This window comes from Canis lupus, chromosome 28, assembly GCF_003254725.2.
Source record: "Canis lupus dingo isolate Sandy chromosome 28, ASM325472v2, whole genome shotgun sequence".
Lineage (NCBI taxonomy): Eukaryota > Metazoa > Chordata > Mammalia > Carnivora > Canidae > Canis > Canis lupus.
Genome location: NC_064270.1, coordinates 16,795,777 through 16,823,598, shown reverse-complemented (window position 1 = coordinate 16,823,598; position 27,822 = coordinate 16,795,777). Strand labels below are relative to the sequence as shown.

Genomic DNA, 27,822 nt, shown 5'->3' with positions numbered 1-27,822 from the left:
CTCCTAACTCTGGGAAACGAACTAGGGGTGGGGGAAGGGGAGGTGGGCGGGGGGTGGCGGTGACTGGGTGACGGGCACTGAGGGGGGCACTTGATGGGATGAGCACTGGGTGTTATTCTATATGTTGGCAAATTGAACACCAATAAAAAATAAATTCATAAAAAGAAAAGAAAAAGCAGTGCACATTACCATGATCATGTTTATTCTATGAGTTGTGCCCTTGAGGGATTTCCATCACTTTTCTATATACGTGTAGCAGAGGTTTCATTGGTATTCAGCAGCTCTTCCCTTACCAGCTAAACAAGGTGAGGATTCACAAAGAATAGTGCCAAGGAGGATGTAGGGATGAAGATGGGGGAGGACCTTTGTACGCACCAGCTCCCGTAATGGTCCTAACACCACCAGCACATCAACTACAAAGATAAAGCCTGTTGCAAGCAAAAATTAAATTAACAAAGATGGAGCCAACTATCTACCTTATAAAAGGTCTTGATGGAACAGCAGAGATGTCACAGTATAAAGAGATATATAGATCCTATTCCTAAGATGTTTCCAATCTAGATGAGAAAATAAGATATACAAGTATTATGTGAATATTAACAAGTCCAGGCAGTGATTTTTCAGTATCACGCAGTGAATTGATGCTACAGGAGGTCAAAGTACTATGGTTGTTAGGGAAGCTTTCTGGAGAGCTCAGATCTTGACTCTCTTGAGGTTATATGGAAATAGTAAGAGTCATGGGGACAGGGTACCATGAACTGGTCAGTTTCAGAAGGAAAATGCATCTCATTAAAGGACACATTCGTTCCAATTCTCAAGTGCTTGTGACCTAAATACCTCAGGCATAATACCAGGCATTTTGCAAGCTACTCTTATCCCTACTCTTATCTTATTTTATAAATGCAATGTGTAATTGACAAAGAAAAACAAATTAGCTTGCCCAAGGTCACACAGCTAGTACACAGCAGAGTTTATTCCAACCCAGATCTTTTGATTCCAAATCCTGTGCTCCCGAAGCTATCACTACCCAATTATTCCAAGCGAAATACAAAAAAGTAAGACCCGAAGGACTCATCATCCATTAGAAATGACAAATATAACCAACTACATCACAGTGGAAATGCTATCTACTGGGTGAAAAAGGACATGGGAGTACCCAGGAATTAGCTTCTAATTACTGCCTGCCTAGGGATTAGAGGGAGGAACTAGTGAGAGCTTTGGCAACTGACAGATATTTCCTAAGTGGAGAGGCTTGTGTTGGGGGAAGGTGTTAAACATGCACCATGCATGCAACTGTAAAGTACCTGGTGTGTTCACCACACAGCCAAGCATCCAGTGTGGCTGGATTAGAGTGTTAGGTAGGGAATAGCAGGAGGTAAAACTGAGCCAGACTGGGAAGGGTTTTGTGTGCCACACACTGTACAGAGTATGCAGTGGGGAGCCACTGAGGTATTCACACTAAAGGAAAGAAGAGTATGTCTTGAGAGGTCCTAGGCCCACATAGGAAGGACAGACCAGGTCAGCACAATAAGAAACAAATGAGAAGAAAGCTCTGATTTCACCCATGCCTGGAAACATAAGGGAGATGACAAAATGATATTAAGTCCCCAACTCTTAATGGCTAACAGGTTGGCAAATGACAGTAAAAAGGTAATACATTTTTCCTTCAAGGAAGCATTGGGACCTCCCTCCCCCACCCACCCAGAAAGTTCACCAAGAGATAGAAAACCTCATATTTGCAAGTGCCTGTGACCCAACCCAACTCTAGTTGAGTTGGACTCATGAAGACCAAGAACCATTAATTCCATACCTCAAGCTTTTGTTCCAACAATAGAAGATACAGCACACCTAGGATCAGACATGTAATGTCACAAACGAAATGTATCTGGCTAATGGGAAACCAAAGGGTTCTTTTGTGACATTTGGTTTGTTCACTCACAAAATATGTTTTGGTCCAGGGATAAGCAAAAGGAAATAAGTATTGAGAAAAGATCTTCTTAGTATTTACCACTTTGGGGGATTGCCTGTTGGGAAAGAGAGCAAAGAACCAGCATTTCTCTTTCTATCATCAGTTACGGTGACAATGAAGACAGCCATAAATACCTGTTTGGCTCATGTTTTCTTTAATAAAATTTTTATTTTCCCAGATGTGCAACATTCCCTTCCCTGTTCCTAAGTGCCAAAAGCTGATCAGAATCCATCAGCAGAACAAAATGAAACCCCTGTTATATTAAAATGCAATCAACGGTGTGTAAAAGTATCTGTCTGAAATGTAAAACCATTCACGCGTTTGGCATTGCTGTGTTTTTTTTTTCATAATATATCAAAATTCTGAGTGGTCTCCTTATGTCATAAATTTATGGGCTGTAAACAAGATGTGGCATTAGACTATGGCAGCAAATGTTAACATCAACAAAATACCTTGAATCTAATGCATTTAGCAGCTATAAATCTGAGCTGTCTTACCCAGGAAAGATGGTAACTGCTATGTGCCCAAAAGCACATCAAGCAATGTTCTGGGTGGACCATTGGGTATCCACAATTCTCAAGGTGTTACCAGTGGTATGAAGTTGTAATACACTCACAGGACACACTTGTTAGTCACTGACTCCACAATTAGTTTTGTGGCAGGTGTTTACAGAACATATATCATCCTTTTTGGCTGCAGGTATAAATCATATCTTAAGAATCAGACTCACAGGTGTTTCACCCATTTGCACATGATCCCAATATTCACTGCATTTCACAGAAACCATCCCTTTACATCTAAGACCTAAAGTTTTCCAGCCATGGGAATAATTAGGCTTTCCCTCTCTCTCCCATCCAGGTCATCCCAGTAAAAGGATAAGGTGTCCCGAAGCCAGTCACTAATGTGATGCTGGGCTCTGGACATAAAGAATCTGCTGCTGAATTATTCACCAGGAATCAAAGTGCTGTCAGAATGATGTGGGATGATTTGGAGGTGATGAGGCAGATCAGGGGCTTGTTAGGACACTCCAAATGAGATGGCTCCGTCAGCACTGATGAAACAAGGCTGGGACGGAATGGGCAGATGAACACACATGCAGCGATGTCTATGAGGACTATTGACATTCTGTCATAACCATAATGTGCTGACAATGTCTAGAATACTGAGGAGTCAGTAGGGCCGGGTAGCAACTGAGAAAGAAAAAGAAACATGAAAGGAGCAAGATGTTTCTTTTGAGGGGGATGAGTGAGGACAAAGATGATCTATTATGGACAACTGTTTGTCATCTTGGAGAAGTAAATTAGGTTGTCCTATCAAAAGGTGTCTCATGGTCTACCACACAGGGTGGGGGAATAGGGGTCTTGCCCTTCCATGAGGGATTGTGTGCCCACAAAGCTTTGTAGAACCCAATAATAATAAGCTAAATGTCTCTTGGAGCAAGGTTACTTGAAAATCTGCCCTTCCCTCCGGGGTTTTGGTTTGCAAACTTCAGATGCATGAAATCCAGAGACCTGTGTGAAACGTGATTCAAATATGAGGCTAAAAAAGTCAAGAGGCTGAAACTCAACATTTGAGCTGTCATATTTTTCTAAAGAATGTCAAACAGGCTTCATGATAGGCCAAAATTATCCAGTCGAAGCACCATTGCAAGTCACCCTTGGATAACCTCAAAGAATAAAGTAAGCGGACATCCTTTTTCTATTCCTCATTCTTACCTCAATGGGAAATGCTAGGGAGAAAAGTCATTGTGGCTTCACAATAAGTCCAAAGCAATCACCTTTCTATAATCGACGGCTCCAAGCTCTCCAGACCCTGGATTCCCCATTTAGAGCAGACTCTCCAGGGCAGAAATCTTTTATACTCATCTACCATGTTCACCCACTCCCAGCTCTGCTAGTCCTGGACCAAAAAACAGAGCCCTCTTGCCCTTTATTTTCTTTTATTATGTTGCTTATTTGGAGCTACACATGCATGATGATGGAGGACATCACTGAAACAAATATTAACCAAAGTCAAACTCTAGAGAATTAGGAATAATTGATCTGTTACCTAGGATATTGTTTTTTCTAAAGCAGAATTTGGTAGAAGGCAGTTAGTTCCACCTTGGACCCCATTATGGGGTAATAATCTTTTGAAAAGAACATTAGCTGGGGATGTAAGAGATGAGGATTGATGTCATCCTATAAAAAGAAAAATATGATGTACCAAATAGAGTTAAATGGAAGCCTTGCTAACAAAGGGTCCATGAGGCCCATGGGTGAAGCAATATTTATAAGATTCCTCTGATTCATTCAATGGTAAATAAATACATCCCACTACGGGCTTTGGGATGGAACAAGTTACCATCTGCAAAATTATTTTTACAAACAAAGAGAACAGGGGCAAAGATGCAGGCTATTTTCCAATTTAAAAAAATATATATTTATGTTTCTTCATATGGAAATTAATTTTAATGCAGAATTTTTTTATTCCTTTTTTATCATAAGCTAGAGTGGGGAGATGAAAGTCTCAGATAAATATCAATTATCACATCTTTTCTGTTGTATTTTGATCTTTCTTATACCAAATGTGCCTTGATTTCCTGTAGTAGTTTTATTTCCATGAAGACCTATCATTAAGTTGACAAAACCTATTAGGAAATTGAGAGTGCACATTTCAATCTATGGCATTTTGGAATCAAGGAAATTTGGTATTAAAGTGTCCAACACCAGCTGCACATTTTCAAGATAAGAACTATCTTTCAGGGATGCCTGGGTGGCTCAGCAGTTGAGCGTCGGCATTCAGCTCAGGGCGTGATCCTGGGGTTCCGGGATCAAGTCTCATATCGGGCTCCCTGAGAGAAGCCTGCTTCTCCCTCTGCCTATGTCTCTGCCTCCCTCTGTGTCTCTCATGGATAAATAAATAAAATCTTCACACAAAAAAAAGAATTATTTTTGAAAACTATTATGTGCAGAAACCAAGACACCAGGTCTCTCATTTGCTATAGATAGTTCCTCCAAGTGGCTCATAAACATGCATGAATATTCTGTATATACATTTTCAAGATGAAAGTAATACTTTCATACTCTAAGAAGTTCCTTTTTAATTCTTGGTCAAATGGATTAGAAGGGAAATCTATTGGATTAGATAGGAAAAGAAAAATACATTAGGTTTAGTGAATGTGTATAGTAAAACAACTTTGGTTCAAGGATTGAAATTATACCATTTGAAATAATGGTATAATTATTTGGTATGTATACTTGGAAAAAGTTTTTGTATTATCTTAGTAGACATACAACATGCTAAGTTCATAGATTTAAAAGGATTTGTCTTAGTAATAAATTTGAAGACAGAGGTGGTTCCCTGGAAGAGTGGCTAAGGATAGTGTGGGCAGAAAAGTCAGGTGCACATAAAGCAAACAACTATTAGGAGCAGAGGGACAAAAGGTCTTGCCAGCACCATCTTAGGAGGAGTTTGGAAGAGTGGGATGTGGGTGTTGGACTCAGGCTGTAAATGCAAAGGGACTATAGCAAGTCTGTAACCTCCAGGACTTCTTGGGCACTGCCCACCTGCTATGTTCTCTTCTGCTGATGTGATGGTAGCAGCACAGGTGAAGTAGGTACTTATGCATCTCCACTGGCCTCCTCCCCCTTCCACCTGGGAGCACTCCCCATAAGGAAGCCTGACCTAGAGGTAGTAGAGCTCATCCTCCTGGGTCCCTGGTTGCTGTCCCTGTCCCCTTTCCTTCAGTGAGCATGAAGCCTGCCGCGAGTGGGGCAAACAGACAGACTTCTTCTGGTCCATCACTTTTCTTCTAAGTTCTGTACCTTCAAAGTTTCCTTCTCCTTCTCTATCCGCTGCTGTTCCAGATGTAGCTTCACAAGTGCTGACTCTTTGGCTGAGATTTCTTCTTTCAGCTGATCTACCTGATGGGTCATAATCTTTAATTTTCTCTTCATCTCTGTTATTTCATCCTAACAAAATGAAAGAAGGAATCTTTGAAAGTGAATTAAATAGACATCACCATCTGTATAGAATTCAATACATATTCAATAGCTTTTAAAGGAGGTTCTCTCAAAACAATGGTCTGAACAATTACCACTGGGCTGTTCCTTTGTATCTTGTGCCCATCAACCAAGTACTTCATAGCATTAACTCTCAAAATATTCTCATGAGATATATACAAAGTATGCGTAATGACTATGCCATACACAACACACATACAACAAACACATACGTACAACACACAAAACACAACACACACACAACACACACTACATACTGCATGCAACACATACAACAAACACGCAACACATACAGCACACACAAAAACACAACACATGACAAACACACACACACAATATGCACATCTATTCCTCATTTTATAAGGAAGAAATTGGCCCCACAACAAACATTATAACTAAAAGATTACAAAGCAAAGATCTGCAATTAAATGACAAGAGCATGCTGCTCCCCTCTGAGTCATGATAGCTATTAGCAGCTCTAAAAATTAGAAACAGGAGAATGGCAATTCTACATAATAATTAAAAGCAGGACCATGATCTTCACATCCCATCGAGTTGTATCATTTCCACTTCAAACAACCTGATAATTCTGCACAAACTGATCTTCTCTTTCAGGTGAATTCCCTGAGATTTCTTGCTTGCCCTGTTCTAAATTCTGCCATCAGGAAAACAGAAACTGCTTTAAACCCAGAAGGGGGGGAGGAGTCAAATGTAAAGACATAAATATATTCTTTACCTGAGCCTCAATCAGATTTTTGCTATACAGATTCCTGTCTGATCTCACAGCTTCATAAAGGTTCTGTTGCTGTTTTAACTTAGTCTCTGATTCAGCGATTTTTTTCTTGTAGTCAAAAATCTGCATTTCACGGATTTTTATGTCTTCCATGTTCATGAGGAGCTGGAGAAGAAAGAAGTATATGAAAGGGTTAAAGACCCAATCTGTGGTTATCAATTTGGGACAAACAGATTTTGATCTAAGGGTAGCTGGTAGAAATGTTCACAGCTGGTAGAAAATCTGACTGAGGCTATAATCACTGCGGTACAACACAGAAATTCAGCCCAGCTGATTAGGGGCAAACATACATTTTATCACACTAGAGTTCTGCTCAAGCATGAAGGCTTAGCACAGTTATTTTGTGATCACAAGAAGAAAAAAAAATAAATAAAGGAATTCTTTGAATTCTGAAAACCTCTCGGGAACACCCACCCACCAAAAAACAAAAGAAAAAGAAAAGGCACGGGTTTAAACAGATCTTCCCATGGAGCACTAAGAAAGATAAGAGATAACTTAGCTGTTTGGCCACACTCACAGCTTTATAAATTTAACCACCAGAAAGAAAAGTGGCCTTTGGACATCGATAGTAATCAAAACGCTGTCTTGCCAATGTCAAACTCGCTCCATCAGGGAAACTCAAAGGACTTCATAAAAATGCATTCTGTTGTGCTCAAAACATTTCTAGGCAAGATGAGATGTGAGAATAACTGCCTGTTTTTTGCAAGTATGAAAAACACAGGCACCGAATTCCACCGTGAGCCAATAACTTCTCAACAAGCAATCCATACCGTTGAAATTACATAATCATGACTCTCAGCTGCAGTGTCCACAGAAATTGATTTTTTAAAGACAAACTTTTTCGAAAATTCCTTAAGAAGAAAAACTTTAGCAAGGAGGACTGATTGAATCAATGGAATTATGGTCTGGACAAAAGCTAGAACATACAAAGAGAAAATTCTCCAGAGTTTTACTGCCTCACAGTGGCATTCCCTTAATTAATGATTACAGCTAAAGGAGATAAACAGCAATGTGACAGATAATAGAGGGCAGGGCATGTCCTTGCAGTCACATGGCCAGGGAAGTTTCCTCTGAAGAGGAGGCATTTTATCTAGAACCTAATGATCAAAAAGTACTTAGATTTTTGCCATGTTCATAGTCAGTGGGACTCAAGTGTGGGCTACCTCCAAGCAACATGCTCCCGAATCACTGCTATACATAAGCCTTTCGTTCCATCTGTGGAATTAGTATGCCAGAAAATACGTTCCAAGAAACTCTAAAGTTTTCCCATCAGAGGTAATGATGCCTAGTGTTTAATATATTTATCCTTTATATCTTTAAATAAACACCTTTCAAAGTTTTCTTAGATATATTTAAGGAGGGATGGGATTAAATTTTAGTAAATGCATTTTGGCATATATTATTTTGTACCATTTTTTTCTTATTGGGTCTATTAATTTGATACACTTACTAATAAATGCTTCCCTTTACAAGTATTTTAATTTTATTTCTTTGTACAGAGCCCCATGTGCCATAATTTTAAATAAATTCAGCAGTGTGAAATATTTTTTTCCTTTTACTTATTTATCTGGACCTTCCTTCTCTCTTCTACCCATATCAACCCCTTACCAACATATAAAGCAATGATTAACAATTTAGTATGTATTCATCCACATTTTTCTTTGAACTCTACATATTCTTCTACTCAGGCCTTCTAGCACAGTAATAGCTAATAGTTCTCAGACACATTCTACGTACCAGGCATTCTATATGTATTAACTCATTTAATCTTCACAAAATCCTATGAGATGTGCATTATTATCACCCTCATTTTACAAAGGAAATTTAAGTCAAAAAAAAGTTAAAAAAAAGTATTATCATCCATAGCTACTCAACTAGTAAATATTCAGACACAGGGATTTGTTTATCTTCCTTTGTCTTGCTTTTCAGGTTTTGTTTTTATTTTTTAGCAAAATGTGATCTTCTAATATATATTTGTATGCTTTTTAATCCCTCAATAATACTTGGGAGAATCCTGTAGAGTAGGTCTAATTCATTCTCTTTAAAGGTGGTTTAACACTCCACAGTGTGGCTGAGCTATCATCTCCTTAGCTCTTCCTCTGTAATGGGCATTAGCTTGGCTTCCACTTTTTTGCCACTCTGAACCCTGCTGCAATAAACATCTTTGTACATGTGTCCTTATGCACTGTGTTTTCAATTCTGTTGGGATGGATTCCCAGGAGTGGAATATCTGGCTCAAAAGACATATATATTTTTAACTGTAATAGATATTGCTAGATTGCTTTCCAAAATGGCTGTAACACTTTACATTTCCATAGTGCCAGCAATAGTTTTCTTAATAGAAAACTATCCTTGCGGTTTCAGGATAAACCCTCTTTGGTCATACTGGATGATTCTTTTAATGTACTGTTGAATTTGGTTTGCTAGAGTTTCATTTAGAATTCTGCGTACATATTCACAAGTGATCTAAGTCTATAACTTTCTTTTCCATTTTATTTTAATATCAAGGTTTCTACTAGTTTGGTAAAGTGAACAGAGTATCTTTCTGTTCAGCCATTCATTCACTCACCCATTTATTCATTTACTCAATAAACATGTATTGAGAGGATTTATCTCTCAATGGCAGGCACTGTAAGAGCACTAGTGACGTAAAGAACAATAAGACACATTCCCTATCCTCAAGTTCACCTCTAGTGAATGACTCCACCACAGAATGTGTAGTCAAGGAATAAATAGAACCAGGAAACTAAGACATGCATTAGGTGTTATGAGAGAATCAAACACTGGAAGGTTGGGACACCTGGGTGGCTCAGTGGTTGAGCATCTGCCTTGGGCTCAGGGCATGATCTTGGAGTCCTAGGATCAAGTCCCCTATCAGGCTCCCTGCATGGAGCCTGCTTCTCCCTCTGCCTATGTCTCTACCTCTAACTCTCTATGTCTCTCATGAATAAATGAATAAAATCCAAATAAACAAATAAAATCTTTAAAAAAAAAAAACACTGGAAGGTTAATGGATAGTTTCTTCTGAGAATGGTTGTACACATATAATCTGAGCAGTTAATATTTCGGATTTACATAATTTGTGGGAACTACCTCTTCCTTTTTATTCTTCAGCCATCCCAACCAAGGACTCACATCAGACCCCAAGCTCTCTCCCAGACCTGGAGTCTTTACTCATTATCCCCACGGAAGGCATGGGTTCTCTATCAATGCAAGCAAGGTCAATCGGTATCACTCCCAAAAGAATGCAAAGTGCCTGAGCAGCACCTTTTCTAAAGTTATGTAGCCAGAGAATTATTTGATTCTTCAAAGTTTGAAAACCTCAGTTCTAAAGTTTTTGGGCCCTCTGCGAGTATTGGAGAAAATTCTTCAACTTTTTTAGTGGCTTCCATAGTTAATGATCTTCTCACATTTACTACTTCTCTTCAAGTCAAACCTTGATGTATGTACGTATTTTTGAGAGAAGTACCTATTTCAACCCATTTTTTAAATGTATGCCACTAGATTCGTACCAAGTATTTTTATATGCTTTCACTGTTTTATTGTTATTAAAGGTGATCGTCCACTTTGTATGTAAATAAAGTAGCAAAGAGTAAGAATGGTTGAGGGCCTAGAAGGAACAAAATTTAAAAATCCGACACAAGGAGATTTGGAGAAAAGGTATGTGGATTGATCTGAAATGAAAAGAAACCTCTTTACTTTTCCCATCATTTCTTTGATCCCTATCTGTAGATTCCTTCAAAATGAGTAGCAGGTGGTCTTTAAGGTACCACCACTGGTAACTAAAATGTGTAAGTTTTAGAAATAACTGTAAAACCTAAATAAGATATCCATTACTGGGGATCTGTCGTTTGATTAAAAAAAAAAAAGGGGGGGGAAAGGCACTATTTTGGACTAAAATTTAGCCTTTCTAGGATGCCTGGGTGGCTCAGTTGGTTAAGCATTTGCCTTCTGCTCAAGTCATGATCCCAGGGTCCTGGTATGGAGTTCCCAGAGTTCCCAGTGGTCAGGCTCCCTGCTCAGTGGGGAGTCTGCTTCTCCTTCTGCCTCTGCCCCTCCCCCTGCTTATGCACACACTCTCTGTCTCAAATAAATAAATAAAATCTTAAAAATAAAAATTAAAAATTAAATTTAGCCTTTCTATGGACATGATCATCCTCTTTGGGGCCAGTGAAATGATTGGATTGAAAATACTTTGAACGGTATCATCAGCATTCAGAATATCAAGCAGCACACATCAGAGAAAAGAAAAAAATTGCTCCTTCAATCACTGTAAGAGATGTTATAACAAGAATCATCCCTTTCAGAGACAGAATAATGCTCCAGAGAAAGGATATGGCCAAGGGCATTTCTTTTGGGGGCATCCAGTAGCAGGGTTCATCTTTTTGCACATAACAGTGCAGGAAATCACAGGGCACTTGCTTCTGGCTTCTTGAAGCTGGGAATAATAAGAACTCATCATGATACAAGGAAAATCAAAGGTATTTTAGTTAAATGACAATGGGAAAAAATATTGAAACTAAGGGAAAAGACAATTTACAAAGCAATTTAGTTCTAAGTGTTGAAACTCAATTTGTTTCGATGGAAATGATTCAAACCAATGTCAAATCCTGAAAATTCATAAAATGTGTGGATTGTTAAATAGGAGCAAAACCTTTAGTCAGCAGAATGTCCCCTGTTGCAAATGGCATATCAGAGAATATGGGATGCCAGCTATAGGACTGGAGCTTAATTAATTGATTACACTTCAGGTACCCCAAACAACTCATGAGAGAAATCACACCTAAAAATAAAAAGCTTTTGTTACAGGTGGAGACTTGGAGATCCCAGCCTTTGTAAGCCCACTTCAGACTAGCCCAGAAAATGCTTACAGTGCACTCTGACGGTACCGTCCCAGTTTATAACCTACTACCTTTTCTTTTTCTGTTAGAACAACCTGCCAATAGAAGGAAGAGTGAGATAAAAATCAATAATGCATGCTGGAAATCTGCAGCATAGTCAAAACATCACATAGTCTAAGGCAGGATAAGAAAGTAGGTCACTGAATTTGGAGCCCTTTAACTTACATTTGATGAAATATCAGTATAATAAACTCCTCCAATAAGTTTTTCTGACTCAATGTCAATGGTTTGAATGCTGACGATGCCTTTACCTTCATAATGAAACTGAAAAACCCACTCTCTGGGGGAAAAAAACCCCTATGTGGTCAGGCAAGGTGAGATTTTTTTAAGACTTCTCTATTTTTCTTGTTTTCTTATTTTATTTTATTCTCCACCTTAGAGAGGCACGTCTTTGTTTCTGGGGTTTTTTTTTAAGGTTTTAGTTTTTTAAGTAAGCTCTCCACCCAACGTGACGCTCAAAATCACAACCCCGGTATCAAGAGTCACACATCCTACTGACTGAGCCAACCAGGCACCTCTGTTTCTGTTCTTAATAACATATTACATCATATTATTAAATAAGAGACATAATCATATCTACCTCAGAGGGCTATTATGAGAATTTAAGTCAGAAGATCATATATTTGCTCCATCCTATAAGTACCTAGCAGATCACAATTTAATAAATAAAAATTATCATGATGTGTTCATATTCTGTCATGTTATGTAATATTAGTACTTAACAAATCAATTTGATTTTTCCATGGAACAAATTCAGGAAAATAGTAAGCCCTAGTATACTAATTTTAGAATGACACATAAAGCTAATATTTTGTCTATGAAAGATCCTCTGTATAAAATTTCAAATTAATACCAAACAGGAGCTTTCTTTCATCATGAAGTACCTATTTAATCAACAATATTTTTTTTTATCAACTTTCGCTTTTCTCACTTACTTCTAAGCCCCTGAAAGCACATTATGATTAGTTTCTTAGAACCTTTGCCTGGGAGAGTTTTGCATGACACTGTAACAGGCAAATAAGGAACCTAGAGGTAAGGATTCATTGTGAAAGGATGCTTTTTGGCGTATAAAATGTCTGGAAAGGAAATAGCCAGTTTAATATTTAGGATGAGAAAGGAGGGGTCCTAAAATGAGCCAAGTGCATAATGTGCAAAATGTGCTATGGATGTAATGATTAACCAGGAATGGTTTTACCCAGAATTTATAAAAGTTCAGTAAATGTGGTGGACCACAACTTATAATGCCATTCCTGGTGCCTCGTAATTTAACTAAATAGTAAAATTTAGAGTGCAGCAGAGGAGAAAGCATGAGGATAAAAAGTGTTGAATTACTGTACTAGATTATCTTAGGGTTCTGCAAATATTCACTCCCTCTCCCTGTTCCTGCCATCTCCACAGGAAGAGTCTTCCCTTTGCTGTTGGACCTGGACATGTGATTTGTCAAAGCCAATGGGATGTCAGAGGACATTAGGCAAGGAGAGAGCCCTGAAATGTGCCCGTGTGATTGGGTTTGTCCTTTGCTTTCCTTTCCCCATGAGAACACCATGCATCTTGGTAGACCAGAAACATGTAGAACAAAACCAGACCCAACTCACAGCTTCAAGCCAAGTGCAGGCAAGCCTAACCTAGACCACCCGACTCCTTCTCAACTGCAGAAGTGTGAGAAATAAGCATTGGGGTGCCTGGGTGGCTCAGCTGGTTAAGTGACTGCCTTTGGCTCAGGTTGTGATCTCAGAGTCCTCGGATTGAGTCCTGAGTCGGGCTTCTCTCCCTCTCTCTCTCTCTCTCTCTCTCATAAATAAATAAAATCATTTTAAAAAAATAAAGCAGTGCTTATTTTTGCATGCCAGTGAGATTTGGTGGTTGTGTATTATGCTGCATTATTATGGCAAGTGTTGACTGAGATAAGCACATAAGAAAAGGTTTGGGATTCTGAGCCATCCAATTCTGGCACAGAAAAGGATCTTCTTCCTCATTTGCAAATGCCAAGTTAAATTAATAAAATATAATGTTGGGCTTTCAGTATCTAAGATTTCACCTTTCTTTCTTTAAACAGAAAGAACCAGAAGGCAAATGTTGACACTGTGTTTGCAGCCCAGAAGGCAGAAGAGACCAGGCCGCAAGTCACTCACAGCTAAAATTCCTAAGGATAATTCAGATAAGATTGTCCATTCTGGCAACATGCATCCAGTGAATCTAAAGTGAAGGAAGTCCCATAATAATAAATATATTATTGAAGAAGAATTTAATATAAATACTTAAAAGTAAGTCTTTGAGTAGTTAAGTTAGATCTCTAATTACACTTTCCATTCACTCCTTCAAAAAATATTTGGTACCTATCTAGAAAATAAGTAATATGAAGAGCTCAAAATCAAATACCAATCCTTCTCCTATGCACACTGATAAAACTAGGTCAAACCATGTACATGATTTTGCATTCTGTTTTTATCAGATTCATATTGTGAACGTATTCCCCATTTAAAAAAAATATTTTTCAAACACGTTTTTAATGATACTTAATATTTTATCAGGTAAGTATGGCACAATTTATGTTAAAGAATATTCTTTTATAAAACTCTTTGCATTTCTTATTTTTCCATAAATTGAGTTCTTACAAAAGAAATTGCTGAGTCAAAACTTGGGACAACATATACTCACCCCAGAGATAGATGAAAACAACAATTTTGTGACATTATCCCCAACCCCTGGTATCAGTCGTCAACTCCCGATAAACAGAATACATGAAAAGGAATGTTCTCTTTATGGGAATAAGGGGTGTGTGTGTGTGTGTGTGAGAGAGAGAGAGAGAGAGAGAGAGAGAAAAAAGAAAAAATATGGGGAGGGGCATATGCAGGTCCTGAATAAGTAGCCCCAGGGAACCTGGGTGGCTCACTTGGTTAAGCATCAGACTCTTAATTTTGGCTCAGGTCATGATCTCAGGGTCTGAGATTTTATCCCATGACAGGCTCTGCAAAGCCTGCTTCAGATTCTCTCTCTCCCTTGCCTTCTGCCCTTCCACACCTCACTCACACTTTCTTTCTAAAATAAATAAATAAAATCCTTAAAAAAGAAAAAAAGTCCAAAGATGATGCAAGTTGCTGTAGCAGCTGATATATGCCATCAGGGGTTAAGAAAGAAATAGAAAAAATGTAGTTGATAAAGAATTTGTTAAGAACTTGTGCTTAAATAATTTAGTAATACATTATATGATCTTGTGCAGTTAAACATCAGAGATTATGAAAAACAGTTACCAGCAAAACTTGGTACCTCTACACTTTGACAAGGAAACAAAAAAATAGATAATCCTATGTTAAAAAATGACAGCATCCTTTTTATAACTCATCATCTATCCATTTGCTTAACTTTATTGGTGCCTACTATTGCCAGCGTACTGGAAATGAAGAAATGAATGAGATGAAGTCCTAGTTCCATGAGCTCACTGTAAAGTAGGAAAAACAAATATGCAAAGAAAATAATTGCAGGATGATAAGTGCCATTCCAGAGCTACCAACAAACCCATAAAGGAGAGAGTTGGAGCAGGCCTGACCCCAGAGATGAGGATTATTGAAGGATAAAGAGGAGTTTTCCAGGCAGAGAAGGGAAGGAAGGACTTCGCAGAGAGAACAACAAGGTTGGACTCTGTCCCATAAATCACAGTAGACCAATTGCTTTGTCTTGCATGGATTAGAGGTATGTACCAAAATACCAGGTGGTGGGACCAGGGCAACTGGCCTCCCTGGGGTAGTCCTCTCCAGCCCGGAACCACTTCTCCCTTCGTCCCACAAGATATAGACATATTATTTTCTACATTTACTAAGGATACAAAAAAAATGTTAGAAAGCACAGGCCCAGGTTGCTGAGATGTGACCAAGGTTTATAAGGCCGGGAGTGATACTAAGATCACATTGGAATTTTTAACCATGAACTTTGAAAGTGTGATGGCAGCCAGGGGTAGAGAAAGACTGAGTACCAGGAGGGTGAAGGAGGAGCTGCGACAGATGATATGTTCAGATATGTTTACCGTCTCACCATACAGTGCCACTCCCTTAGGAGGATTATACTCCTACCCAGGGATGTTGGGTTTGGCCATTAGACTTGCTTTGGCCAAGGGAATATGAGTGGACAAGCCTGCCTTGTGCCCTTCCCTTACCAGCAGAAGCTCTGAGAGCATCACAGAGTCCACTATTACAGTGTTTTCCCTCTGAAAGAGGCCAGCATATCCCAACAGAATCAGCTTAGAGTAAAAGGGGACATGAAGCAGGGTGGCAGCTGACCCTCAAAGGCCATTAATTTCAGCCAAAAATAAATCTTTGTTGTTATCAACCACTGAAATTTAAGGGTCAATTCTTACAGCTTAAGCTAATGGATGCAGAGCCTGATGGGCTAGGCTAACTCAGACTGTAGAATATGAGTTCCTGAACTGACAACTGATGGTTTTCTCAGCATCAGGAAATCAATCAATGGTGCTTGTAAGATGATTAAGTCAGAAGAGAAACACACTGTATTCCAATGGCCCTCAATTAGGGCTATGAGAATCACTGGGGGATCTTTGACAAGGAAGACACGTCCAGCCAGGGCTAGACTGAGCATATGTATTTGTGTTCTTCCAAACTTATGTTCAACAAACATCTGCTCAGCATTTATTTAGCCTAAGCGGGAAGAAGCTGATTTTCTAACAGGAAAGCTGGTCCCCCACTTTGTTAATGTTTATCACTCAAATGGTGGCTGTCAAAAAAAAAAAAAAAAAAAATGGTGGCTGTCCTTGTCATCTTCACTGAGATTCCACTCATAAATAAATAAATAAATAAATAACATACAAGAGCATTGGTAAACACTGTAGATTTCACTGAGGAGATAAAGGAGAGGGCTTATGGTGTAAAGTAGATAACATTTTACCAGGGGGTAAAAAAAATCTCATTAAACTAGTCTTTTCTCCCAAAACCTCTTCTAAGCCTCATACTTAAAACTTTCCTCCAGGGGCACCTCGGTGACTCAGTCAGTTAAGCAGTTGCCTTTGCCTGGGTCGTGATCTCAGGGTCCTGGGATCGAGCCTAGCAGACGGCTCTCTGCACTCCCCACCCCATTAATTCTCACTCTCACTCTTGCAAATAGCTGGATAAAATCTTTTTTAAAAGCTTTCCTCCAATGCCCCCTCCTGACATCATAAACCCCCTCTCATAAAACCTCCTGCTCTATGCCATCTGTGAATGCACTGAAGACAGCAGAGTCTAACCACTCATGCTTAATGCTGGCAACGTACTAAGACAACTGGTTCAAGTAGAACCAAATCCCTGAAGTCATTCTTCAAGATGCTGCTGTTCACAGGAAGTAGAGATCTGGGACTTAGCTACTTGATGTGTGAATTTCTACCACTGGTGAGCTTTCAGGTTCACAATAGTTGCAAAATAGAAATGTTCTTTGAATGTGTGAACATTTACCTGATGCCAGGAGTCACTTACATCTTAATTTGAGACCATTTAATTAGATGCCTTTCTCCTAACAACTAGTTGGAAGTAGTTGGTCAGAGGGGACAAAGATTTCAGGGACAGATGTGGAGGGTGAGAACAAAGGGTATGGAGATGGTGATGCTGACAGCACCTCCTCCCAACCTATGCATCCAACCCAGGGAAAGTGCACAGGAAGAGCCTCAAAGGGGGAAACAGGGATCCCCTAAGCTTTGTCCACTTCACAATTTGGCCCAGATCAGCTCTGGGACAGCTTCCCTTCTGTCAACATCATTCCTCTTAAATTCTCATGCAAACCACAGGCTCAAATCTGAAGCAATTCTCTTTGCTACAGTGTGTGACAATCAGAAAGGACGTGCTTTGTGCTCCACCCACACCTTCAAGGAGTGACTTTACCTTTTGGGTAAGGTCACTGGCTTTATCGATGTACTGATCTCTCTCCTTTTCCAGCTGAAAGATGATCTTTCTCTGCTTCTGAGCCTCATCCTTGTAGTTCTGGATTTCTTCTTCCAGATTCCTCTTGGCTTGCTCATGGAGCTTTACCAGGTCTATCTGTTTCTGGGTCGCATTGATCGCCTTAAGCATGTTCTAAAAATGACAAAAGAGCAGCCACATTACTCAAAATGTGTGGGGATTTGGGGATACATTTATCCTGTTTCATCCCTAAAATAATTAGATAACATTGTTTTTTGGTTGAATAAAAATAATCATATTCTCTACAGCTATTATGTTAATTTTGCATAAGGCAAACCCATCCGTAAATATACTAAGTGACCACAATGTCACTAGGAAGTGAGTATTGTCTTGCTCCCATTTTAAGGGTAGGAAACTGACATTTAGAAGTTAAGCTGCTTGCCTACAAGTTCATACAATGGGGGAGTGGCAGAGCCAGGATTTGAGTCTGATGGGCTAATCTGAGTCAGGACCGGCTGACCCCCCAAAGGTAAACTCCACCCCAGCTCTAGCTTTGTTCCTGTGAGCTTAGAACAACTGAATCATGTACCAGGGCTTTGACTACAAAGTAGAATAAAACCAATGTGTTAAAAATGCAAATATCAGTGTCTGGGCAGCTCAGTCGGTTTAGCATCTTCCTTGGGCTCATGTCATGATCCCAGGGTGCTGGGGTAGAGCCGCATCAGGCAGCTGCTCAGCGGGGAGCCTGCTTCTCCCTCTCCCTCTGCTCCTCTCTACTGCTTGTTCTTTCTCTATCTCTCTCTCTAATAAATAAAATATTTTTTTAAAGACACAAATGTCTAGAGTAAATGTATGATCCAACAATTTCACTCCTGGGTATATGCACCCGGTAGAGCCAAAAAACAGGTGTTCGAACAATAATTTGTATATGAATGCACACAGCAGCACTAGTCACAAAAGCCAAGAGGGAAAAACAACCCAAATGTCCATCAGCTGATGAACAGGTCATCAAAGTGTGGTCTATCCACACAGTGGAATATCAATCAGCCATAAAAAAGGAACAAAGTCCTGATACAAGCTACAGCATGGTTGAAGCCTTGAAAACATTCCAAGTGAGAGATGCCGTATATAAAAGTTACATATGATTCCAGTTACATAAATATCTCAAATAGTCCAATCCACAGAAGAAGAAAGCAGAAGAAGTCAGAGTTGGTCAGGGTGGGAGAGGCGGAGGGTGGGGGAATAACTGTAGCTAGATAGTGGTGATGGTTGTGTGACACTGTGATGGGACTCACTGTCACTCATGGTCTATCCTGCCTTACGTGTATTTTACCACAATAACATAATGAACCCAGTTTCTAAAAAAATGCAGATGTCTCTGTCTCAACTCCCAGAGATTCCAACTCAGTGGATCTAGGGTAGGACCCAGGCACCAACACTGTTTTTTTTTAAAAAGCTGCACTAGTGATTTCTGATGCTGAAATGGAAATTCCTTTGGATTGCCTGCCCAAGAAGCCAGATTGTCCCCTGAAAATATGGATTCAATAGTAGGGCCACTCTGGCAGCCACGCTCATGCAAGAGGACTCACTTTTCTGACCATAGGTATGAATGGACCAGGGACTTTTGAAACAGGGCCTTTCGCTCTTTGCAACTCAATACAGGATGTAAACCTGGGAGCTGTTGGTGATGCCTATTGGACTGAGAAGCAGGGAGGCAATCTTCCCTGAAAGAAAGGAATGAAAGCAAATCTAGTGGTGGCAACAGAGGGCTTTCATGTGTCCCCAAGAATGTCAGGTCAGGCTTCCATTAGTTCATGAGGCCCAGCTGTGTCCTTGGGTTTGATGAGGTACCTGGTTGTCCCTTCCCAAATCTCTAAGCAATACATACCTGCAGGCAGGTCTGAAACCACTGGAACATAAACACATTACACCTCACTTGGGTGGTGATGCAGAAAATAGAAAAGGTCAACTTGATTTTCAAGTATTGAATTAAACATTCACTCTCTAGAAGACAAAGCCACTTTAACATGACACTGAAAGAACGAAAATATATTAACATTGCCGCTTGTCGAAACCATGCAGCTCATTCACTCAGTGAAGATGGCATTTCAAGTCAGTGGGGAAGGAATGTATTATCAGTGAAGGTTAATTGCATACCTGCAGAGGGTCAGGCACTGCGCTAGGCACTAAGGATGCACTGGCCAGAAAAGAAAAAAAGTATACCCTGCCCTAGAGGAGGAACTGACATTAGTCAAATCAAACAAATAAATGTAAAATTAATGTTGTACTACATGTCCTATTGTAGCAGAAAATCTATTGGTCGTCTACCGGTATACATAAAATATAAATGCATTCAATGTATGTGTTAAAAATACATTTAAAATTCTAAATCAAACGAATTGTTTGCATGTGCGAATTTATTGAATAAAGTTTCCAGGATTATGCAAAAAACAACAATTTTCTAAGAAGTGCTCAGCATGTAAAGATATGTAATCTCCTACTATTTCCTGAGATCCCTACTTTGTCTCTTTTTAGCTTCCAAAGTGGTCTATTTTGTCAATATTTGTTCAACACTGGGAAACCTAAAGAAATAATGGAAGTTGAAAAAATATATGCTGTTTCTACTTGATGAGATGAAGCTGTCTTGGCCAAAGGCCATAGACTGTTCTGGAAGCAGCCTCCTCACTCTATACCTGGCCCTTGGATTTTTTTCTCCCTGGAGGAAATCCCAGGGCAGGAAAGTTTACCCTAAATCCTTGAAAGTAGTTAGCCTGCTAAGAGTGATTGTCAATTGAAGGAATTCTCTGGACCCATTTGAAGAGGAAAGGGGTGAGGGTAGGGGTCATCCCTTGAGTGGAGGCTTTGCAGTCCTCAAGCTCCCACAAGCCCTCCCTCAACTTTGGACCAGACTGAGCTCAAAGACTAAGAGACGAAAGGGCTGGAAACAAAAACAAAACCTACAACAGTCTAGGAAAAGAAGACGGAGGGAAGGTTTATGGCATCAACCAGCCCTTCTTAAACCAAACTCAAAGGTAAAATGGTATTAGCACTCACTTGTATCTTCTGGATTAGTAAAAGTTGTAGATCATAGATATTAAATTCAGAAATTTTGATCAACTGTTTAGGATGCCAAATAACACACTAGCAATAAAATCAGAATCCACACAATGCTCTTAAATCCCCTGCTCTTTTATATGGTAATTCCCCCCAAGTCCCTTTGTGCTCAAGGGTGATAATGCAGTTTCAGTTCTCAGCCTGTGAATGGTGGCCTGTGTGTGGCAGCTTGGAAGAAAACGGAGCACAATTATTTATTTCTAATCCACTTTTGTTCGTTTCAGAGTCTTCCTTCCCCTGCACAACTGGTTATAGGCAGATATCATAGCATTAAAGAAAGATATTTATTTACCATGCTATGGGTACAAGCTCACCTTATTTAATATGTCCCTTTCTCTCAGAAGCTCATCCATTGCTTTCTTATCAAGTTCTGCTTGTTTCTTTGAAGCTTCCACCTCTAAATGACGAAGTAGAAAGAGAAGAAGAAATATGGAGCTGACCAAAGAAAGAATCTGCCAAAGCCAAAGCCGATGTGACACAGAAACTGCTTTACGTGTTTATCTGCAGCTATAAAACTACTATTTATTGAGTCTTAGATGATCTTCACTATAATTTAGTGAAGGAGGTCTCCCATCCCACTGAACAGATGGAAACTGAGACTAGTGGGATTAAGCCACATGCCAACCGTCTGCAACTAGGTGACAGGGCTAAGGCTGGGAGCATGGTTTCTCTGAAGCCAAAAGTCCTTGCTCTTTTAAATCTTTTTAATTATACAAGTAATTCGGGATACAGAAACAAATGACACATCCAAATAAACTAGAGGGAAAAAATTTCAAGTCAACCAGAATCTACTTAGGATTTTAATAGGTCTCTTTCCAGACTTTTTCCTTTGCAAATATATGTGTGCATAAAAATATAGATATACACACATTCATAATAAAAATATAGATATACACACATTCATATATATATATATACCCAAAGTGAATTATACTTCACATACTGTTTTGTAGCTTGCTTTTATAATTAACTAACATAAAATAAATGCTTCTATATATTATAAATATGCATCTACAACAGATTTTAATGCCTCTGTGATAATTCACTATATGAAAATGCATAATATATTTAGTCAATCCCCCACCTTAACATTTAAATTGCTTCCATTTTACTTATTTATTTGCAATTATAAGCCATAATTCTGTAAAAGTTCTTGTTCATTTGTTACTCTAGAAGAGGAAGTCCTGGATTGAAGGTGATTTAAAAAAAAAAAAAAAAAAAGGCATTTCCTCCTACTACCAAATTTCTTTCCAGAAAACTAATAGTAGTTTATTTTTTTTTCTAATAGTAGTTTAAATCCACACCCAAAACACCTGTGGATATTATGCTCTCTGATCTTTGACAATCCAATAGATTATTAAAACCATATATCTGTATTTATTTATAGCTCTGTGATTAGTAATGAAGTTGACTACTTTTTCATGTTTAATGATAATTTATTTGTGTTTCTGTTTTTAAAATTGCCCACACTTGCTCTTTGCCCATTCTTCTCATGAATTGTTCGTCCTTTTCGTGGATTTTTAAGAACTCTTTATATAATAAAAACATTAGCTCTTTGGCAATGTTTTGGTCAATTTGCCTTTATAGAGAGAAATTTTGATACATTAAAAACCCTTAGCTTTTATTTCATTAAATCTCTCAATCTTGGCCTTCTGGTTTCCACATCTGATGTAAACTTTTAATCCCAAAAAGTAACTTATGTCATGCTACCATTTTCTTAACCATCCATACTGCACTGGTATGAAACAACACCATTATTTTAATGATAACCTTGAGTCTTATTGTGTTTTTTCCAATCTCTTCCATTGATCCGTTTATGAGGCATTTTCACTACACTCTTTGATTACCGAAGTTTCATAATATTGAACACCTAGTAAGGCAAATGCTCCTTCATCACTTCTCTTTTCCAGAATTTTATGGCTATTGTCACCTGTTTATTCTTCTGGAGGAACTCTAGACTCAGTTTTCAAGTCCCAACAACATAACTTACTGAAATTTTTATTGGAAATATTAAGTGTATAGATCAATTTAGGCAGATTTATATCTTTATCATATTGCTCTTTTTCATTCAGGAACTTCATATATCTCTCCATTTTTCAAGTCTTCCTTTATACCTCTCAATAGAATTCTGTAGCATGTTTTATATACATGTCTTGCAGTGTCCTAGTAACTTTATTTATAGATATTTTATTACTTTAGTTACTATTGTGAGAGGGGGTTTTTCCATCATATATTCTAACTAACTGATTCTTTGTATGAAAGGAAAGTATTGATATGTATATATTTATTTTATAATCTGCCACCTCAGTGAACTCTCATTAGTTCTGGCAGTTTATCAGTTAGTTCCTTGGGCTTTATGGTAGAAAATCATAACACATGGAGGACTCGTTCTCCTAACTATTATGTCCAATGTAACTCTTTGATTGGACACATCAAAAGGAAGAGGTACCTAAGAAGAAATAATGATGTTAATGAGATAAAATAAAATATGGTTATATGGTTATAAAATAACCATAGGAGAGAGCATGATAACTTCTGTAAACATTACTTAAGGATGAAGAATTGGGTTGAACACTGAATGAATAATTATTTTTCAAAACTTAGCAGGCAAAAGTATAGAAGTTTAAATATGCGAGTGTTTTAAAAGTCACTAAACCAATTACAAAATATGACCTAGTAATTCTATTTTTCTTCCTGTCACTGAAGACATTAGATTGTAAACTCATGCAAGATCATAAGCACCCTAAGGGCAGTGACCTCCATGCACTCAACCAACATTAGTGCACTACACATAGTAGGCACTCAAGTCATTGAATGAATGATGGAGAAATTATCAAGATAAGCTGCAACTATACCTCAATAAAAGATTATTTCCTGATGTCTTAGAAGGAAAAATATCTGCATTTTTCAAAGGCTTACATAACAAATACAGTTGACTGTTGAACAACATGGGAGTTAGGGATGCCAATCCCCCACGAAGTTGAAAATCCACATATAACTCTGACTCCCCCAAAATTTAACTACTAATAGCCTACTGTCTACCAGAAGCCTTACTGATAACATAAACAGTAGACCAACACATATTCTGTATATGTATTCTACACTATATTCTTACAATAAAGTAAGCTAGAGAAAAGAAAATGTTGTTAAGAAAATAATAGAGAAGAGGGATCCCTGGGTGGCGCAGCGGTTTGGCGCCTGCCTTTGGCCCAGGGTGTGGTCCTGGAGACCCTGGATCGAATCCCACGTCGGGCTCCCGGTGCATGGAGCCCTCTTCTCCCTCTGCCTATGTCTCTGCTTCTCTCTCTCTCTCTCTCTCTGTGACTATCATAAATAAATAAAAATTTAAAAATATATATATAAAAAGAAAATAATAGAGAAGAGAAAATACATTTATATGAATTGTATTTATAAAAAAAAAAAAATCCACATCCAGGTGGGCCCACACAGTCCAAACACATGTTGTTCAATGTTTTTCAATAGTCAACTGGATTTTCAATAGTCAACTGGATAACCTTACCTAGAGATTTAGCTTTTGCCTAACTTTTAGTGAGACAATGTATGTTTTTATGCTCTTAGGTATGTTACCTCCTTCAGTGACCTACAACTCATAGTAGCCCACTTAAGTTCAATGACATGTTTCTGCCTCACATACTCTGGCATAATTAAATTCAAACCTGGGTCCTCTGTCTCCAAGTTCAGAGCTATTTCTGCCAAACCAAATTTGACTAGCATATCCTATTTTCAATCATATTCTTTTTCAGAATAAGATGGTCTTCTATCTTACTTCTTATATAAACTGTAATATCCTGGATAATAATAGATGCCATTTGGTAAGCACTTACTATGTGTTAGGTACCATCCACAAGTGCTTTATGTGTATTAGCTCATCTCATCCTCCAACAATACATACATTAAAGGTGGGATCTGATCCCAGGTAGACAGTGACTCCATAGTTTGTATCTTTAATGACTTTTCTGTGCTATTGGCCTTCCATGGCTCTTAAACTTTTCCTCCACAGGGCAATGTGATAGCTGGTAAAACAAATGTTTACCACATGGAAAATACTAACAAAGAAGTTAGGAGCCTTTTATTTTTGTTCCACTGATTCTTTGTATAATATTGTCCCAAATACTGCTAGTGGGGGACATTCATTTTAATTTATTCCCCATCTTCCATGAGAAAGGGGGCTAAAGCAGAAGGTCATGTAGAACTAGGACCTGAGGGTATAGATGTTATTTATTCCAGTGACAAGTACTGAGCAATACTTTTGGCTGAATTTACATTGTGCCAATATAGTCTGTTGAAGAATTTTTTTAAGGTAAGAAAGTTAAGATATGCAAAATTATGTCCCCTGCATATTGGCTGCTTACCAGCTTGAAAGTTATTTTATTGATTACATTTGGCATGGTTTGTGTTTGTATGCATAGAGCCCTGGGTTACCAAATGACTTCAGTCATCTATGAAATGTTTGCAAAGGAATAAAACAAAGTGCAAAATGGTTCTTGCTGTACCTCTCTCTAATCCCAAGATCTGATTTTTTAGAGTTTCCTTGTTCTGTTCAACTTCTGACTTTTGATCTTCAATCTGGTGCAATTTCTTATGGATTTGTTCTCTGATTTTGTTGAGCTTCCCGATGTCAAGCCGCATCTGATGGACTTCTTCCTCTTTGGCCTGTAATTAATGAGACAGAATTAACCAGAGACACTCAGTAGATAAAGAACCAGTGACTAGATGATGATAAACTCAGAACCAATAAAAGGAAATTGTTCCTATATCAGTGTAAAGTTGTTCTATGGGTTAAATAAAAACACAGACTGTTTGATTTTGAGAGAAATTGAAAAACTATTCTCTGAATAAAATATGTGGCTATGTAAGCTAAAAAATAATGAAAAAGACTGATTAGACCTGATGTCCCAAGGTACCACTGAATTGTTGAATCAAATAGGATAAGAATGCTGAGTATCATAAATGTATGAGTTTTATGTACAAATGCTGTATTTGATTGGCAATTTTTATGTACTCACAGAGTAATCTGTCTCAGAAGATTATTAACATGCTATAAAATATTCAAAGTCTTTTGAACCCACGTGGCCACTGTAGTAGAATAGCATATACTAGAGAAAGGGCCCTCCCTCCTCAGAGGATGTTAGTCAGTGGGTGTACATACAGATAGGTAGACAAGGTGACATGAATAAGCAAGTCTACATAATGGCAAAAGGTACCAAAATAATAATTCTAGCAAAAGAAAGCACCAGATTTTTGTCAAAGGACTTCAAGTTTTATGACTTTTTTCAATTTAAATTAAATTCATTTTTTTTAATTTGCCATTCTTAGACATTGCTGGAAAAGCAATCAGTGATTCTTCCGCAAATAAACATTAGCAATTATCTCTAGCTTTTGACAAGGAAGAAACTGCACTTAGCTGGGCATGCTATTCTCGGATTATTGCTAGAAGTAGAATCCTATAGGTTCAGAATCTGATAACAAAAATATTCCATCTTTCAAGGTGCCCCATTCATGTTATCAAAGAAGAGAATTAATGGCATAAGTATTTTTATTTTAATTTCACCTAGGGGCTAATATATTATTTTGCCTTAAGTAGTCATTTCATTTCTGCTTCAATTTATAACTTTCTCATAAAGAATGGTTTCAAGTCAAACCATTCTGGACTGCTTTAAATGCTCCTCCACCTCAGATTTATATGGTCTAAATTAGCTGAACTAAGGCCCTTTCCAATTAGAACGATAGGATGTTCTAACTCAATAGTTACTAATCCAGACCCTGTGGTTAGACTACAGAAAAACCCTGTAAATCTTAAACTGTATTCCAAACAAGATGCAAGATGTGCAAATAAGTGTGTGTGGTGTGTGTGTGTGTGTACATGCTCTCATCAGATTGTCAAAAGGGCTTACAATGCAAAAACTGTTATGATTCACTGATCAAATCTATATATCATTCTTGATCAGTCACTCATTTTGTGCCTAGTATCCTAACATAACTGGAGAAGGGTTTATGGATTTTTTTTCAGAATCAGTGATAAACATAAAACCCTTCTGTTAAGTGTGTAGGTATACAATATGTACCCAAGTATAAAACTGTTATCCAAACATAAGATTCAAGCACTTTTCATTGAAGACAGGGAGAAAAATGGGAAGCTTGTCTTGAAATTTGCAGTAGATGAAAGTAAAAATCATGGTTGTACAATCCTGGAAGTAGATACCCAATAACACCAGTCCATCCCCAGCCCTGCCATTCCACCTTCTCCATACAAGTAGTAAAATATAATCTGACTTCTTTGCTACTCATTCATATAAATGATGTCTAGCTCAGGGCAACTAGTTATTTCCAAGGCTAAGTTACAGAGATGAGCATCTGGGCTTGCTTTCAAAAAAACATTTGCATAATCATATAATCGACATTCAGGTTTGTGGTTTTAGAAGAATGGAAGTCATCAAATTATCTACTTCCAGGCAGAAAACCATCACTTAAGACTGGCGCCTGCCTCTAATATATCAAGGCTAATACAGGTTACGCAACCAAGGGGTCCAACCGCAGTGGTAAACCTCTATTAATAGGGAATAAAGGAGGGAGTGCTAGGGAACAGATAGGTCACACGGTGTTTACTTTGAGCTCCGATGCCTTCTGCTGATTTTCCTGGGATAGCTGCTCACAAACCAGACTGTGTTGTTCATTCTCTTGCTGAAGTTTAGAATTTCTCATCTGAAACTGCTCCAGTTCCTTTGCAGCTCTTTCGTTCAATATCTGAAAGATGCATGACGAGCTGGTTAATGCTTTTTAATCTGATCACAATATCTGCATATCCACGCAGGAGGCCCTGCAAATCTCCTGGGATGATCATAGCAACCACACTTCTTTTTTGTCTTTGTAGAAATTGTTCTTTATCCCTGGTGAAAGCACTAATGCACTCAAATATGATAAATGTTAAATGGCTGAGGAAAACAATGTCTTCTAATGAATAACACAGAGAGCATCATTTTTTTTTTTCTGAGAGCCTTGGGAAGTCTTGTTCACAGGTGGCGGATAAATATTTTAATGCCTGTTTGCCATTTGGCAAGCTTCGCATATGCAACAATTGCTATAATCATTGCAAATGAGCCAGAGATTCAAACGGGTTTTATCAGTTGTGGGGCTGGGATGC

At 38.4% G+C, this 27,822-nt stretch overlaps 1 protein-coding gene across 1 annotated transcript in view; it reads right to left on the bottom strand.

Annotated features, from left to right (window-relative positions):
• CFAP58 (cilia and flagella associated protein 58) overlaps nt 1–27,822 on the bottom strand; it is a 99,177-nt gene that overhangs the window by 56,715 nt on the left and 14,640 nt on the right. The window contains exons 6-11 of the mRNA XM_025467138.3: nt 27,288–27,425; nt 25,175–25,334; nt 20,975–21,057; nt 17,529–17,720; nt 6,710–6,871; nt 5,776–5,922 (exon numbers count right to left, since the gene is read on the bottom strand). Of these exons, the coding sequence (XP_025322923.1) occupies nt 5,776–5,922; nt 6,710–6,871; nt 17,529–17,720; nt 20,975–21,057; nt 25,175–25,334; nt 27,288–27,425 (882 nt within the window). The remainder of the gene's footprint in view (nt 1–5,775; nt 5,923–6,709; nt 6,872–17,528; nt 17,721–20,974; nt 21,058–25,174; nt 25,335–27,287; nt 27,426–27,822) is intronic.